Consider the following 16,615-nt stretch of genomic DNA (forward strand, 5'->3'; position numbering starts at 1 on the left):
AGAGAGGAAGTTGATGCTTCCCTCCCAGACACGCAAAGGAATCAGAGCAGCCACAATGTTTTGTAAGAAGAGATACTGGAACTGCCCTTTTCCTTTTAATGTGATTGTACTTGTGAATAGCTCCCTCTCCCTGAATCCTGACCAACACCGTGTGTCCCACTGGGGCTCCCTGCTGGAAATTTGTCTGCAGAAAGACAGAGATTTCAGGATTCAGTGGAAAAGACAGTGCCTGTTGTGGTTTAACCCGGCCGGCAGCTAAACACCACACAGCCGTTCGCTCACCCTCCCCCCGTCACTCTCTGGGATGGGGGAGAGAAACGGGAAAGTGAAGCCTGTGAGTTGAGATAAAGACAGTTTATTAAGACAGGAAAATAATAATAACAACAATAATAATAGTAATAATGATAATAGTGTTACTACTAACAATGTGTAAGAAAACAAGTGATGCACAATGCAATTGCTCACCACCCGCTGACCGATGCCCAGCCTATCCCCGAGCAGCCGGCCCCCCCACCCCGGCCAGCCACCCCTAGATATTGTTCAGCATGACGCCAGATGGTATGGAATACCCCTTTGGCCAGTTTGGGTCAGCTGCCCTGGGTCTGTCCCCTCCCAGCTCCTGCTGCACCCCCAGCCTGCTCGCTGGCAGGACAGAGCGAGAAGCCGAAAAGTCCTTGGCCTGGTGTAAACACTGCTCTGCAACAATTAAAACATCAGCATGTTATCAGCGCTCTTCTCATCCTGATCCAAAACATAGCACCCTACCAGCTACTAGGAGGAAAATTAACTCTGTCCTAACTGAAACCAGGACGGTGCCATTTCTGGCAGGCAGGATGAGAAGTGGAACAAGTCCTTCTCTTAAAGGACAAAATGCCATTCATTGTGTGAGAGTGCTAGAAAAGCGAGCCACTGGCGAGCGGTCCCTTCCTAGCAGCTTCCTTCCCCAGTTCTGAGGTGGGGGAGGTTCCTCAGATGACACATGCTCTGCAAGATCCAGCCCAGAAAGTTGAAGCTGAAGGGGCAAATCCTGAATTGATTTTATTACTGAATTATCACAGACATTTTTAATACCCTCAAGGATCAAAGCTCAGCCTCGTGGAGCTGTGGCTCACAGCTGTCACAGACGGCGTGCAGCACAAGGTGGGGGCACGAAGGGAGCACAGCCGGGCTGGCACGGCGTAGCTCTGGCTCCATGGCCATGTCTCTGTGGCCACGTCCCTTTGAACAGCGGTGGCTGCAGCACCGGGCTGTGTCCCCGCCTAGGGACGGCTGCGTGGTGCGAAGACTTGGGAGGGCGGTGGGCCACGGGGCAGCTTCTTCCATCGTGGGTTTCACCGGGGTCCAGCCTCTCTCGCTCACAGTCAGGTCCTGTTTCGCCCTAAGCCATAAATTTGGCCCCAGCACACCACTCGGTGCTACTACAGCTGTCTGCGGGTTTGGGCTGGGGCCGGTCCACGGCTTCCCCACGTCCCATTCTCAGAGGAGAGAAGGCAGATCTGGGAAGACCGAAGTGTTCGTGTATTTCTTTAAGGTCTCACTTCCATTCCAGAGATAAAAGCACTAAAGGCCATAGACTCACCTGACCACGAAGTCGTCAGGCAGCAGCCTTTCTCCAGGCTTTCTGTTTGCTTTCCAAACAACCTTTCAGAGCAACCGGGAATGCTTTGGGATCGGCAGCCAGACGTCTGAGAGCACCGAAACAGCCTGCCCCTCTGCCAGCCGAGCCCTCTGACCAGCCCCTCCCGGCACCCGCTCCCGGCACGGCTTCTCCCGGGCGGGGCACCCGGCCCCGCTCCCCCGCCGCCCCCCGTCCCGGGACCACCCCCGCCGCCTCCCGCCCCGCGGCCCGCCCCGCCGCCGCTCCCTTCCCCTCGGAGCACGGCGGCGGCGGCGGCGGCGGCCGGGCCATGGCCCCGCAGCAGCCCCGGGCCGGGCCGTACGGGCGCTCCGACAGCGGCGGCTCGGAGGCCCGCATGCTGGCGGACGGCCCCGGCGGCGGCCCCCGGGGCGGGGGGCGGCGGCGGCGGTGCGGGCCGCTGTGGGGCAGCGTGGCCGTCATGGCCATCGTCGCCCTGCAGATCGCCTCCACCACCGGCCTCTTCGTCTACTTCACCATGGCCATCTCCAAGGTGAGCCCGCCGCGGGGAACAAAGCCCCCGGCACCGGGAGGGGGCGGCGGGGGGCGGCGGGGCGGGGGCTGCCCCCCGGGAGAGCCCGGCCTGGGCTCGAGCTTCGGCGCGGAGCCGTGCTGGGGGCTGAAGCCCCGGCCGGGAGGGAGGGAGGCAGGGAGGGAGGCGGGGAGAAGGGCGCCCCGAGCCCCGTCCGCGGCGGGGCAGCGCCTGGCCCGGGTCCGCCCGGAGCCCCGGGTCCGCCTCGGAGGCCCGAGCCCGGGGAAGGGGGCTCGGCACCCGGCGGGGCTGCTAAAGCCTCTTTGTGAGCCTTTGGCCGGGGAGAACCCCCGCGCCAGCAGATCCCGGGCACTCGCTCCCGCTCAGTTACAGCAAGTGACCGGGCTGGGGTGCAGCCGTTCCTGCCCGCGCCCAGCGGCACTCACACCGACCCGTTCCCAAGCTCAGGACCCACGGGCCGGGTGCTGCGACCCGCCCCAGCCGCTGCTGGGACCCTGCAACTGCCCTGCCCCACTGCTGCCTGCTGGAGACCCCGAGCCCCAGAGCTTCAGGGCCCCCTGTGACCACTACACAGATGCTGTCCTTGCTGCAACAAACTTGCACACAATAGACCTGATCCTGTTACCAAACCCACCTACACACCTTACTGCCCCTGCTAAGACACAGCAATCCCCTAGCAGTGGAAAGGTCGAGGAGGCTAAACACTGAACAGAAGAGATCTTTGCTATGGAGAAAGGGCAACTAAGTACTGCCAAGCAGCTTTCTGGGCAGCTCTACCAATGGGAACTGTCAGCTTTGATGATGGAGGGCTCATCGTCAAGAAAAGAGCGCTGGAGTGCCAAGCATTGCACAAAACCACAACAGAGGGGGAAAAATTGGAAAAAGTGCTGCCCATGGATGCAGGAGGAACAGCCTGTCTGGTGCCCGGTCCAGCATCCTTTGGAGCAGACTCCCCTCCAGGCTTTGTTTCCGTGCCTGGATCCCATGTGGCACCCACTGTGAAGGATTTACATGAAAGGCAGCAGTGAGAGGACAGAAATGTGGGCAGACAGAGCCTGGGGGAAGGTATGAAGGAAGATGGCCACTTAAATATACCTCTTGGGATAATTTTGGAGTCTGTTCGTCAGATCCCTGCATGGGATCGGTGCTAGGTATAGGCAATCAGAGCTCAGCACATCTGGGGACTCTGAATCACTCAACCCGGGCAGCCTGTCCTCACCCCAGTGCACACGCATACACACGGTCCACCTCCTCCCCCTGCGCCCCCCTCCCCCAGTTTTACAGAATTTTCTCTCCTGCTTTTCACTGAATTTAAAGCCCTACCCTGTGCATGCTTCCCAGAAGGGGAGACAGACACGGCAGGCAGAGCGGCTACCCTCTAAAATGAGAAGTGCTGGTGGCACAGGCAGCCCGTCACAGCAAGCTTTATTGGAGGCAGTTAGCATTGCAGTCAGCGCCAGGCAGTTGTTAGTGGAGAGAGGGATAAAGCGCGTGGCTGCAGTACCCGTGGTTATGCTGGGACTGTGCTACCTCGTTACCAGGACTGATCGGATGAGAGTTGACCCTGGTTATGCATGCACGTGCTGTGATCTGTGCTCCTGGCAGTGCAGAGGAGCATGCTGCGTTCACTGGCTTTGCCCAACCATGTGCTCATGTTGTGGAGCTCCGTGTGAGCAGCCCCACTGCTTGGAGATTTACTTCCTCAGCAGGCGCTGTGCATCCACCCGCGCAGACAGGCACGTCTTTGCAAGACTGCAGCCTAGCTGGCTAAAGCCACGAGGCAAAACTGCTAAGGCTACACTCACCCTTTTGCAGTCATCCAGCTATACGAGCCACCACGTCGCTTCCTCTGTGTTCATCACTGCAACCCATCACCCAAACACAGTGCTCCTGGCAAATCCAGCCAGCCAGCGCTAGGACTGACTGTTGGCCCAATAGGAAAAAAAAATACTTTTTATCTTACTTCATGTAGCCTTTCTGCTGGTACTAGAGTCTCCATTGATCCCAGTCAAGAGGCAGGCAGCGGTCTGGTGGGAGCTGCAGGGCTTAGAGCAGGCAGGGACCCTTTGGAAACACAGGATGCTGGTGAGGCTGACAGTGTGGCCAAGCCCAGGGACTCCTGGATTGTGTCCTGATCTGGGACAGACCTAGGTGATAAAGGTGGGATGGTCAAGGTGCTTGTGTTCGTTCCTGCCTCCTGGCACACTGATTTCAGGGCAGTTGTCCCAGCTGTGCCTTGGTTTTCCCACGCCCTGTACAGCAGAACAGCAACCCAACAGCCAGCCATGCCTGTCATCCGTAGGGCAGCTCACCCCACTGGGACACCAGGGTCAGAACTGAGCCAGGTCAGCCTAGGGACACACTGGCGAGGCACAGTTCACCATGCAGCAGCTCACATCATATGGAAAGAAGGCTTCCCATCCCAAACCACAAGCCAGCAGTCTAGAAAGTTTTTGAGATCTGCCTGGGCTCATTCTCCAGCCACCATTTTGTATGGCTCAGCCCTGGAAGGGAGAAGGTGCGTGAGAGCTCTGTTTGCAACAGGCTCAGTTCAGCAGCAGTAAGGCATGGAGCCTGGTCACCACGCAGCTGCCTGGACACTTGCAGACTGGAGTGGGAGCTCTCACCTCTGTGCACAGCCCCTGTGCAGGCCTGGGGCACGTGGAGGGCAGTATTGCAGGGAAACTGCTTCCCCAGGATCTGCGAGTAGCTTGTTCAAAGCTAAGGCTGGGTTTTTCTGATCGAGACACCACATTTCCCCAGGGCAGGAGCAGAAGAGGTGAAGGAGATGGAGAAGGGGATATTTTGATGCCTCTCCTTTACGTGGTGCTCTGCAGTTTGCAGGAGTTCATGTCTCCCTTTCTCCTCATGCTCAGCACTGGGACGCAATGAAAGGGGCTGTCATGTTTCCCCAAGAGCTGGGATGAGCAAAACTTGCTTCTGCCAGCCACAGGCATCGTAGGAGGACAAGACGAGCTCTAATCTGTCCAATTCACAAAACAGATTTTTGACAGAACTCGGGATCCACCCAGCCTCCTGCCAACTAATTCCTTCCCAGCAGAGCAGCTTGTCAGTGTTTGTGTCCCAGTGGCACCAACTCATCCCACCACCAGCTCTGTGATCAGGGAAGTTCAGGGTCAGTCTCCATTTAGTGGTGTGGCTGTGGGCACCCTGACACAGGAGGAGCCAGGCCAAAGGCAGCTGAACCCATACGCATACCCCACAGGGGAATCGCCTCTGCATCCACCAGCCAAATCACACATACTGCCTTTGCCTGCTCTGAGCAATTCGTGGACGTCTGGGTGTTTCCATTCCAGCTCAAAGCCCAGTCACAAGGGAGCTCGGAGGAGCTGAGGTGTCTGCAGCTCATCAATCAGCAGCAGGAGGGCTCCAACTTGGAGGAGCTCATCAGCAACCAGCCTTGCCTTAAGCTGGCCAACACCATCAAAGCCTACGTGGCCATGGTGAGCACGGGCCTGTGGGGCTGGGGAGGGTGGGACACACAACAGGAGGGCTCCTGCTTGCCTCCCTGCATCAGTTTCCCCATCCGTCTCACAAGGGGGTGGCAGAGGCTTGATTTAAGCAGGATCGGAGGAGTGCAGCTGCACGCCAGGCCCTCTGCAGATCTCTGCATCGAGGAGCTGGTAGAGTCCAAAGGCACAGTGTGAAAGACGGAAAAGCCTGGAAAAGATGTGAGGAGCTGGGGAGCAGGAAATGTCCTTTGCATCCTTAAACCATGGGGCTGTTTTTCTTCTCTAACGGTTCAGGTGACGGAGAACATGATCCACAGGAGCGTGAAGGGTGAGTTCGTCCTGGCTGAGCACCTGGGGCAGGAGATGGGGCTCCGCTCCCTGGGGACTGGTGCTGCCAAGCAAGGATCTGTTTGCTCGCACCCGAACTGCAGCTGGACAGACGGAGCCACAGCCCACGTGTGCACCGTTCAGCGTGTGGCCAGGGATGCCAGCAGGCTGGGCTGCTCGGTTGCTCCCGGGGCAAACTCCACCAGGCAGGGCACCGCGGCTGTGAGCTGGGGTGGGACAGGGGGGCGCAGACTGTCCCGCTGGGCGGGGAGAGGGCTCACATCCCTCGACACAGGTTGGAGGGACAGCTGTGTCTGACTGGAGCCTGGGGAAGCAGGGCCTGTCTACCACAGGGACAGCACCAAATGTTAGATAATAATTGACCAGACATTTCCACTCCCAAGTAAACTCCCCCTTTGTAGGGTCAGTGGGGCATTGTCCTGCCCAGTTCTTTCTGGTCGCTAAGGACGTGCTCTGGTGGCATGGGTCTGGGGGTCCCCATGCACTCTGGCCTCTATAGCCATTCTTCTCTTTCCTCACAGAGGCCCGGAAGAGCTACTTCAATACCTCGGAGGGACAGGTTCCTCCCAAAACACCTGGCAAACCCTCAGCACATCTCACCCTCCGCCCGCAGAGCCTGGCCCTGGATGGTGAGTTGGGGGAGGCTAGCAGGGCACTGGAGAGTTTCCAGGGTGGGAACAGGGAGGAGATCTCACCCAAAGGGCAGGGGGATCAGCACGGGAGGTTGCATTTGGTGGCAGGTGGGGAGGTGTTTCTCCTCTCCAGAATCACAGAATGGCCAAGGTTGGAAGGGACCTCTGAAGATCATCTAGTCCAACCCCCCTGCCAAGCAGGATCACCTAGAGCACATTGCGCAGGTCTCCAGTCCAAGGCCACACTCTCTACCCCCACTCCAAGCTGCATGACCGTAAGAGAGTGAAAGGGCCACCCCCTCCTTTCCTCCTGACCCTGAAGGATGCTTCCCAGTGCAGTGCACTCCTTTGGTGACCCTTCCTCCTCCACAGGAATCTCCAAGCGCTTTGGGAACCTCTCCCAATCCTGCCGCCACGCCATTGCTCGCTGGGAAGACAGCACCATCCACTCCCACCTGCAGAACATCACGTACCGGGATGGCCGGCTACGGGTCAACCAGGCGGGCAAGTACTACGTCTACTCCCAGATCTACTTCCGCTACCGCAGCGAGGGGGCCGAGGGGGCCAGCACCCGTGTCTCCGTCCCCCAGCTCGTGCAGTGCATCAACTGGAAGACATCCTACAGCCAGCCCATCCTCCTGCTCAAAGGGGTCGGCACCAAGTGCTGGGCACCCGAGGCAGACTACGGCCTCCACGCTCTCTACCAGGGGGGACTGTTCGAACTCAAGGCCGGCGATGAGCTCTTTGTCTCGGTCTCCTCGCTGGCCATTGACTACAACGATGCAGCAGCCAGCTATTTTGGGGCCTTCCGGCTCGACCTGTGACAGCCTCCTCATCCTCACGCCTCCCCTGTGCTCCTGCTGTATCGACTCTTCCGTGTGGCCCAGGGCGGCAGCTGTTTGAGCTGCTGCTGAATGCAGCTCCCACATGGCCGGGGGGCCTGGTGCAGCGTCGTTCCCTGCCTGTGTTGTGCCTTGTGGGTGTCTGCTGGAGCTGGGCGAGACTGCAGGGATCGCAGCGTGGGACAGGCCTCCAGCAAGAGCCGCACCACCAGGATACCTTGTGACCACCCCCCCACCCTCCACAAAGCAGAGGCACAGGGGTCACAGCCACAAATGCAAGACCAGTTCTCCCTGTGGAAGGACAACCCCCTGCAACTCTGAATCCACGTTTGGCAGAGGCAGGTCCAGCAAACCAGGCTGCGAGGCTCAGCAACCCTGAGCTGGAGGCGTTGGGGCAGAAGTCAGGATTAGCAGAGAGCAGTGGCACAGCGAGCACTGCGCCAGGGCCGCCCGCCACCCCAACAGCATCGGGGACAGCCTGCAGGCACAAGGCAGACCCAGCACCAGCTTCCAGAAAGCAGCAAAGGAGTTTCATTTCAGGATAGTTAGAAACCTGGACCAGTGCCAGCAATCAGCTTCTGAGGAGTCAAAGAGCAGGGCCACAAAGCTGGGATAATTACCAGCACAAGCAACCACACCTAGGCACGTGGCAGAGATGCGCACCTTGCCCCGGTGGATTAGATGTCTTCAGTGGCACTACAACAACAGAGCCCAGGGCTTAGCAAGTCTAGAGCAGCATCTTCTCTCCGTCCCCAAATAGCTGAGACTGCGTCACACCGATGAGAGTGCCACGCCATCAGGAGCCTGGGGAAGCCCGTCAGAAGAGCAGAAAGCTGGGGGCGCTTCAGACCCTGGCACCCTGGTCTGGTTCTCAACAGGCTGGCACAAGCGCCAGCTCCCGCAGACCCGCCCCCCCCCCCCCCCAGGTGCTTCTTCGTGGCCCACACAAACCCCCGGCAGCAATGAAGAGACTTCGAACCCCCAGATCAGCTGCTCCCTGGGAGCAGCCTGGCCTGTGGCAGCTCCCCATGAGCCTTGTGTGAGAGCAGTGGCATGCAGGGAAGGGGTGCCCAGCCCCCTGCTGCTCAGCTGTGCCAGCTTCGTCGTGCTGCGGGTGAGCTGGTCCGTCCTGTGGGACAGGGTGCAGCTCAGATGGACAGAGCCAAGCCGAGGTGCTTGGCATCAGGACTCCCCTTTGCTTCTGACCAAGCATCCCTTTCCTGAGGGTTTTGTTTCTCCCAGCCCTGTTGGGCCAGCACAGCTGCTCTCTTGCTCACACCATGAGCCTTCGCAGCCGTTACCCTCCACGATTTCAGCTCAGGCCGTGCGTGAGCCCAGGCAGTAGCAGCACGGAGCCCAGCATGGACAAGACCAAACCCCCCTGTTGTTAAACTCCCAGGATGTGACAGACACAAAAGACGTGTTCGAGCAGAGCAGAGCATGATAAAGCTGGCTGGGACACTGGGGTGGATGCAGCCCACTTTTGTAATTACTTGTGTATGCTGTCATATTAAGTCTGTTGGTGTGCAAGTCGCTCTCCTGCATGGACAGGCCAGCAGCACAGACTTCCACGAAGGACGCAAGTACCCCTCCTGCTGACACAGCTCTGGGGGGTCTCAGTGCCTGTTTAAATAAATCCTGTACTCCAGCACTGGCCTTGCACCTCTGCATCAGGTTCACCCTGCGTAATTAGCGCTATACTCCTGCACAGCCACAGTGCTGCCCAAACCTGACAGTTTGATGTCTGAGTCAGCTCACATGCTTTCCACCAACATGCTGCAGAGCATCTGGGTTTTGTGCAGCCCCCCTCACTGCAGGGCAGCCTTCTCTGCCCCCCCCCCCCATGCCACATTCCTTGCCCTGGCAGATAATCCAGCACAAAATTGCAGCAGGCAGAGCGCTGCACAGGCTGGGAGCAGCGGGCTGGCCGGCCCCCTGCTTGCTTCAGCCCTCAGCCCTCACTTCCTCACCTGCCTGAACAGAGTCCTGCTGCCCTGACCTGCTCCCAGCCTGACCCCCCCCCCCCCACCACGAGGCATGGCGCAGCGGTGCTGGTACGCCAGTGGCAGCAGTGAAACAGCTCAGGTGTCGAGGCAGAGCTGTGAGTGCCAAGGCTGCCCTGGGGAAGAGGCGTGTGTGGTTTCCAGCAGCTCCATCCCTGGGACTTGCAGGCAGACCCCAGTGAACGCTGCAGGCAGTAGCTGGTCCTGTCCCATCTTGCATCCCTAATCTCTCCAACGGCTCTGCAGCCCAGGCCAAGGTTGTGCCAGGGCAGCTGCTGCCACTCCCCTGTGGATGCCTGAGGCTTTCCCAGGGAGGTGCACCCCTGCTTCTGACCCCCACTGGGGGGGTGCACGCTAGCTAAGCCCACCTGGGGCATTCAGCCTTCACACCATTCCTCTGCACCATCCTGAGCCAACTCTGCAGCTCTTCCCCACGGCGCTGGGAAAGGAAGCGCTTGGGCATGCCGTGCAGGAAGCAAACGGCTCCCATCAGCTCTTATCCACAAGTAGCAGGAGGCTGGGGGGGGTCTCACGGGCTACCTCCCAGTTTTCTGGGGTAGTTGGCATCCTTGTGCTGCTCCTCTCTGCTTTGGGATTGCCAAGCCCAGCCCAAGGCTGCTGGGACCTGGGACAGCTCAGCCAAACCAGGGCCAAAGCCCAGGGTACTGAGATGGGCTTGTTCCCCTCCACATTGAAGCTGGGCAGGAGTTGCTCTTTGCTCCTGCCGCCCACCCCACAGCTTCCCAGGCCTGAGCCTTCTCTGTCTTCATCCTTGGCTGCCCCCACACTGCCCTGCTCTGCGCCCAGCACCCTCTGCGTTCCCCTTGCTCCACCGCCCCCTGGCATTTCTGTGTCACCACTGCTGTGCTGCAGAGCCCTGCTTCAGCCCCAGCAGCCCCTCTCCGGAGGAAGTCCCATGGCCTCAGGGAAGGAGGGAGGGGAGGCTTGGCCACGCGGCGTGCTTGTCTCTGACCTTCATGTTTTGCTCTTGCCCAACACAAACAAAACAGCGAAGCCTGCAGCACAGCTGTGTCACACGTAATCCTGTTTAGCAAAGATCCCCAACCACACCAGTCCTCATTGCACGCCTGCAGACCAGCTGGCTTGTGCTGCTATTGCAAAACCCTTCCCTCAAGAAGTACCGTTCAAATGGGACTTTATTCTTACAAGTCTCATTTTCCCTCTTGCTTTCTGGGCTGCCTTGGTGACTAGCGACAGGAATCAGACTCCCAGGGCTCTTCCGAGAGCACCGAGCTCATCTGGGTTCCTGTGGCCTCAGCCCCTAAGCTGCCTTTGGCAACAGCTGTGGGAGCTCAGAGCTCAACCAGACAACTCAGAGCTGCAGGAAATGGAGCAGGTGGTGCAAAGGTTTTCGTTGAAACACAGCTTAGCTTTCCCGCAGCACGGAGGAGCAGCTAGGAGGTTGCTGTTTCCCATGCAGCAGCCAGGAGCCCATGGCATCCCAGGTAAACCATCCTGTTGCATGATCTGGGAGTCAGGCCCAAGTGGGGCTGCTCCACTTTCCTGCAGGGGAGATGACTTGTGGGCGGCTGTTCTTTATAGAAGAACAAAAAGCATCAGGCCAAGTGGCATCCTCCTTAGTCTGGTGAGAGCCAGGCAACGCTGGGCAATGAGAGAAGTGACAGACTGGGGGAAAAAATAGCTAGCACAGGGAGGTGGAGCTTGGCTCTGGCCTGGGACTGTCCTGTCAAGGCACTGCAACATCGCTGGCAGCTCTGCAGCTTTTCCAGTTCCCCCGGTCTGTGTGCTTCACAGGGCCCAGCCCTAGGGAGAGAGGTTTGCAAGTGTCCCCCAGAACTGGACCTGCTGCCAGCTGCACCTCTGCCACCCCCAGGTATAGACCGGGCCTGTGGCCACCTTGGAGGAGACCAGGCTCCCGCAGAGCCCTGATGGAGCAAGTCCCCAGCCTGATTTAGCTCAGGGCTCTGGATCATTCCTCTTCCTTCGCTGGCTCTCAGACAGCTCAGGGAGCAGGTGTGCGTTCCAGCTGCTCCTGGCTTCTCTGGAAAAGCAACAGCAGTATTTTACAGGTGCTCCAGCCTCCATTTCGGGCATTACAGTCATGTAAAACTGCAACAACCATCACCAGAAAACCCTCTCTGCCTCACAAAGGGTGGTGTTTTGTGTCAGACCTAAGCTGCCTGGGATTTCACCAGCTGCAGACACAAGGTGACCCCATTAACAGCACGGAAACAGAGCCCCACAGCCAGGATAAACAGACGGGCGGCAGGCACTGCTAGTGCTGCAGGGAACCACCCTAGGGAAGAAATCTGGGGCCCTGCTGCCTGCACCAGCACTGTGGAGAAGGGCAGTGTGTCCCCTCGCTGGGAAGCAGGCCAGGCCCCGTGGCTGGCAGGAGCTGGGCCCCAGCTTGTCCCCCAGCACCCTGCCCATCTCCAGCCCCGGGAGCAGCCACCTCCACTCCCAGGGGGCCTCCTCGGGGCTGCTTCTGCAGATCCCACCCAAGGTGGCAGGGAGACTCTGGTTTCATTCCCACAGACACACTGATGATCCCAGCACCAGGCAAAGCTGCCTCACTACTTGCTGGTACAAAAAACAGGCCCTGAATTTTTTAAGTTTGATTTTAATTGAAAGTCCTGATGACTGGGCAAGGTCAACCCAACGGCCACATGCACAGCCACCCTCAGAAACTGAATGTCTTCATTTTAAAGGCTGCCTGGAGGAAGAACTTGGCTTGTGCCTTTCTCCACGTTGTGATTTCATTTGCACAATGTTACACAAAGATCTTTTTTTAGGAATACCTGCAGAACACCCCGAAGACATGAAGAGGATGGGGAACCTTTAACCAAGGGATTTTGAGGTCAGAACTATAACCTGCTTAAGCGCTCATTATCTTATTTTCCTACAATTGCCAGAAATGGAAAAAGCAGTTTGAGTTAGCCAATAAATGAGAGCACAGAGCCAGCACTACTCATTTTCTTCATCAGAAGACTTGGTCACTCATTAAGCATCTGTGCCTCGACTACCTCACCTTTACTAGATGCCTAGTACGTCAGTCTTTGTAAAAGTCTCTGAGACCCACAGGTAAGAGCACGATATGGCACTGCAGCAGTGCAGCTTGCAGAGTACTTTTATCCACCACAGCAGCTCAAGGAAAGTCCAAAGCAATGTTCCCAGCAAGCATGGCTCTCATCTCCTCACCTGTCCCAGGGTGAATTTCTGGTGGCATGGACAACACTAGGCAAAGACCTTGATCTACTCCACGCCATGGATTTTACACCAAAAAGCCTGTACGTGCCTATGTGTGCGTGCACGTGTGCATAAATACAGATACTTTGCCACCTAGTAGCATATAAAATAATACCATCTGTTTCATTACTCATCTGTTTGCCCACTGCAGCGTTACTTTGCCCTGCAGTGATTTCTTCCTGAAACTGTGAAGGCAGAGCCAGAGGCAATGTCGGGCAAGGCGAGTGCAGGGTGTGTGCCAGCCTGCCTGCATTACCTGGGAGAAACTTGTGGCTTCAGGGAACAGGATCACTGCTAAACCTCAGTACTAGCAGCCCAGTTACCAAAACTGCTCCAGAACAGAAAAACCAGTTTGCCCCCCTTCACCGACCACAACCTCCTTGCTCCCCAGCCTGCTAGCGCTGCCAGGTGACATTTCACAAACCTCCCTTCCCTGATGCTTGAAAAAAAGATAGGGGGGGATGGAGGACGCAACAACAGCTCTAATAACATTTTCAGGTTGACCTTAATTCTCATGGCTTCATCATGTTTATTTGATCCAGACGCATACTCCTTCCTTGTAGTTGCTGCCAAGTAATGTCTTATCTTCACTGTCTCGAAGCTCTGCTTTCAATTCATTGTGTGGCTGCGCAGACAGCTCAGACAAACTTGCCAGACAGCCCAGGGTGTTTACAATGCTAACTTTGTTGCCCTTTGTCTCTAAATAAATTCTGGGGCTGATATTTTCTTTTTTTTTCATTTTTTCTTTTTTTTTTTTTCCCCTCTCTGTTGTTATTAACCAGTTCATCACTACGTCCAAGTCTTTTGTTTCCTTCCAGACAAGATTTGGTTTTACTTTCAAGTCCCAAGCCCAGAACAAGTTCTCAGACGTAAGGAGGAAATCCACACTGAAAAACATGTCAACACCCCAGGAAATCATTTCTTGGAACACTGTAAATAAAGTGCACAAAGAGAAAGCCCACGCGGGAGGTTATGACCTTACTATTGCACACACCCAGACACAAGAATTCAGAGAGCTTCCCTGTCCTGCAACTGCTCCTCCTGAACCTCCTTGCCCACCTCACTTCCCTGCACATCTTACAGTACAGCTCAGTACTGCTCTGAGATAGCTCATCCCCAAGCATTAGTTAAGCCTTGAAAGAGGAAAACGAAACACAGCAAACCTATTTCCTTCAGCAAAAAGGATTCGTGTAACTGGAGGAAGCAGGATGCTCATTAAACCAGCCCTACCTACGGGAAAACATTAATGCTCTTGCAACACGAGTGAGCAGTGAACCAGAAGAGGGAGACTGCTCTGAACATAGTTTCTCTGCCCTCCAAAAGCGATTTTCCTTTTACCGCCCAGACCTTGGACTCTGAGCAGCAGGCCTCAGATCTGCTGAAGCAATGAAACTGATTCCAGCAGCTCGGTCATTCCTCCATTTTCACTCACACAAACATCACCTCCTTCCTCTGGCGCTGTCCCAGACCTCCCTGCCAGCACAGCCAACTCCCTGGCTCTGAACATGCTCTCCGTTTGGGAAGAGCGAGCTGTATGCAACAAAACAGCTGAGGCAGCTCGATCCAGACCCATATATGCAGAGCATGAAGGGAAAGGCTGTTTTCCTCTTCCCCGAGAGAGGCAAGCTGGGGATCCCAAGAAAAAGGATTCCAACACCTACTCCGTGTAGCAGCATTCCTGGGGCACAGCAGAGGCAGGAGGAGACCTGCCCCTCACTTCTCCCTCCTGCCCATCAGCAGAGCTGTTAACTAAGTTCTGACTCCAGTCCCAACACTGCCACTCCAGACTCCCACCTGCCTTGGGCCAGCTGGGAAGCTGGCAGGGTGGGAAGGGCTGGCATCAGGCCACCTTACACACGACATTTCACGGCGACAAAGTTCAGAGAACAGCAGTTTCTTTGTGAGCAGGTAGAGAAGATGGGCTTTCTCCTATGCTGGCTGCTCAGCTCACTAGCCCCATATCTCCATAACAAACTATCTCGTGAATTTTGCACCCTGTTCAAATCCTAGCACTACACTTCCTGGGAGGAAAAAACAACAAGCTCCAACTCATAACCCACCCCTAAGAAGGCCCAACAGGCATTTAAGCCTCTCCAAAATGATCCCAAATAATGTATTTCATAAATACAAAACTACCCCCAGGGAGGTGGGGTGTGTGTGTGTGCGCGCGTAGAGATTTGTATAATGAGCTGTTTGCTGAAGAGAAACTCCAGGGCTCCTCCTGGAGTCACTCCGAAAGTAAAACAATAAAAAAGTAAGAACAGGATAGGGCAAAACCCTTAACAGCAGCTAGAACTGCCCTAGGCAGGGGAACCCTTTCCCAAACCAGCACCATTGATTACAGGCAACGTGGAAAACGTTTGACCTCAAAACACTGATTGTGATATCTCCCCTGAATTTTTGATGAAACAGTTTAACACATTTTGGTAGGAATTAAAGTGAGGAGACACTCCATTAAACAAAAGCTCACACCAAACAGCTGGGAGTCTCTGTAACCAACATCTTACCTGCAGAAATGAAGGCACCAATCCCAGTACAGAGCTATCCACCCATAGCAGCATCATCCCCTAATGAGCCCTGGCTTCTGACACCCCTGCTGCAGCTAATGCAATAACATTGACTGTGTCATTTTGCTGCAAGTTCCCCTGTAGAAAACTACAGCTCAGAAATAGGGCTGGAGCTGAAATGAGTATTTTTGTTACATGGAAACCACTCCCATTGGTTTTATGTGGTCAGCAGGTTTTCACTCACAGAGCAGCTATGAAATCACTCTGAGCTTCTATTTTCACCTTACCCACATGTACCAGACCTCCATTCACTAAACTATATTCTTGTTCACCAAAAAAATCTGTTTTCACACTAAAAAGATGCAGGAGTGGAGAAATGTGTTCAAGTAAGAGGAAAGTTCCTCTTCAGAAGCTTGCAAATAAAGGCCTTTTACTATTGCAAAACTTTTTTTATTTGCCCATCTTAATCATGTTTGGTTTGGCATTGTGAGGACTTGAAACCCTGCCTCCATCAAGGACTCAACTTCTCTAAAACTCTACCAGACTTTCCCACAAATCCTGTGCTTTCTCACACACTCATCTTCCTGTGTATGATTTTCTCAGGCCAACCTTTTGAGGACAATTCCTCCATATCAGGAAGCCGTGTGATAGGCACATTGATGGCTCTTTGTCCCCTTCTACCCACAACACTACTTTCAGAAATCCTAAAATTAATTTTGCAGCCTCATGCTCCCGCCCCCACACAACAGACTGGCTGTGGGCTGCTCTGAAAGGTTGCTCTCTCTGACCTGCCGATTTCCCCAAGAGCTCTCCTTTGGAAGCAGGGCATGAGCCAGCTGTGACACTCCAGCTTGCGACTGGGTTTTCCTGTCGGCACCTCTTGCAATTACCTGACATGCTGGACTAAGGCTATTGCAGCCTTCCCACAAGCAGTCCCTCCCTTTCCCTTCTCTGATAAGGGCACCTACCACAGTGACCGAGTCCAGCATTACATGTTAATGACTGTTAGAGAAATAAGCTGTCACGTACTGCAGATCTAATTATAACAGTCTTTATTTTTCAAGCTAGAGACTCCCTGCATATTGCAAAGTAAGCAAAAAAAAGGCACAAAACAGAAGCTTACGTCTTCCTGGTGTCCCACGCGTGCCGAAGAGAACAAAGCTTTCTGAACAGCATGCAACGGGCACCCCTAGCCTCCTTCAGTGCAGATATCCTCTGCAGGAAGCCTGCAAGGAAAAGAGGAGGCTTCTTCCCTGTTCTCAGACCCAGGCTCACAGAGCATCCTTCTTACTGGCAAGTGGGGGACAACCCTCCCAGAGCAGGGCAAAAGCATTTAAAGGCACGGCTTCTGCCACCACCAGACACAGCCTGCTGACAGTCAGCAGAGAGAGAACGCAAAGCATTTCAAGTTGCGAGCACCTTATGGGCACATGGTAGTCCTTGTTTCGAG

At 55.7% G+C, this 16,615-nt stretch overlaps 1 protein-coding gene and 1 long non-coding RNA gene across 3 annotated transcripts; one reads left to right on the plus strand and one right to left on the minus strand.

The window, feature by feature from the left end:
* Window positions 1-339: 339 nt before the first annotated feature.
* On the minus strand, window positions 340-1,788 carry LOC310880874. Its single transcript, XR_014571950.1, has 2 exons — window positions 1,580-1,788; window positions 340-1,496 (listed from the first exon to the last, which is right to left on the minus strand). It is a non-coding gene; the product is annotated as an uncharacterized lncRNA (long non-coding RNA).
* A 77-nt stretch (window positions 1,789-1,865) lies between these two features.
* On the plus strand, window positions 1,866-9,075 carry LOC310880860 (tumor necrosis factor ligand superfamily member 10-like). 2 transcript variants are annotated; one of them, XM_083797310.1, is made up of 5 exons: window positions 1,867-2,129; window positions 5,447-5,593; window positions 5,897-5,930; window positions 6,472-6,579; window positions 6,955-9,075. In XM_083797310.1, exons 1-5 carry the CDS (start codon window positions 1,908-1,910, stop codon window positions 7,404-7,406), a joined length of 963 nt encoding a protein of 320 aa, XP_083653436.1. In that variant the 5' UTR covers window positions 1,867-1,907; the 3' UTR covers window positions 7,407-9,075. The 2 variants fall into 2 exon arrangements, with proteins under 2 accessions (XP_083653435.1, XP_083653436.1); XM_083797309.1 differs by lacking the exon at window positions 5,897-5,930 and having other exon boundaries at window positions 1,866-2,129.
* The last annotated feature ends 7,540 nt before the right edge of the window (window positions 9,076-16,615 follow it).

Source organism: Anser anser (genome assembly GCF_964211835.1).
Source record: "Anser anser genome assembly, chromosome: 13".
Lineage (NCBI taxonomy): Eukaryota > Metazoa > Chordata > Aves > Anseriformes > Anatidae > Anser > Anser anser.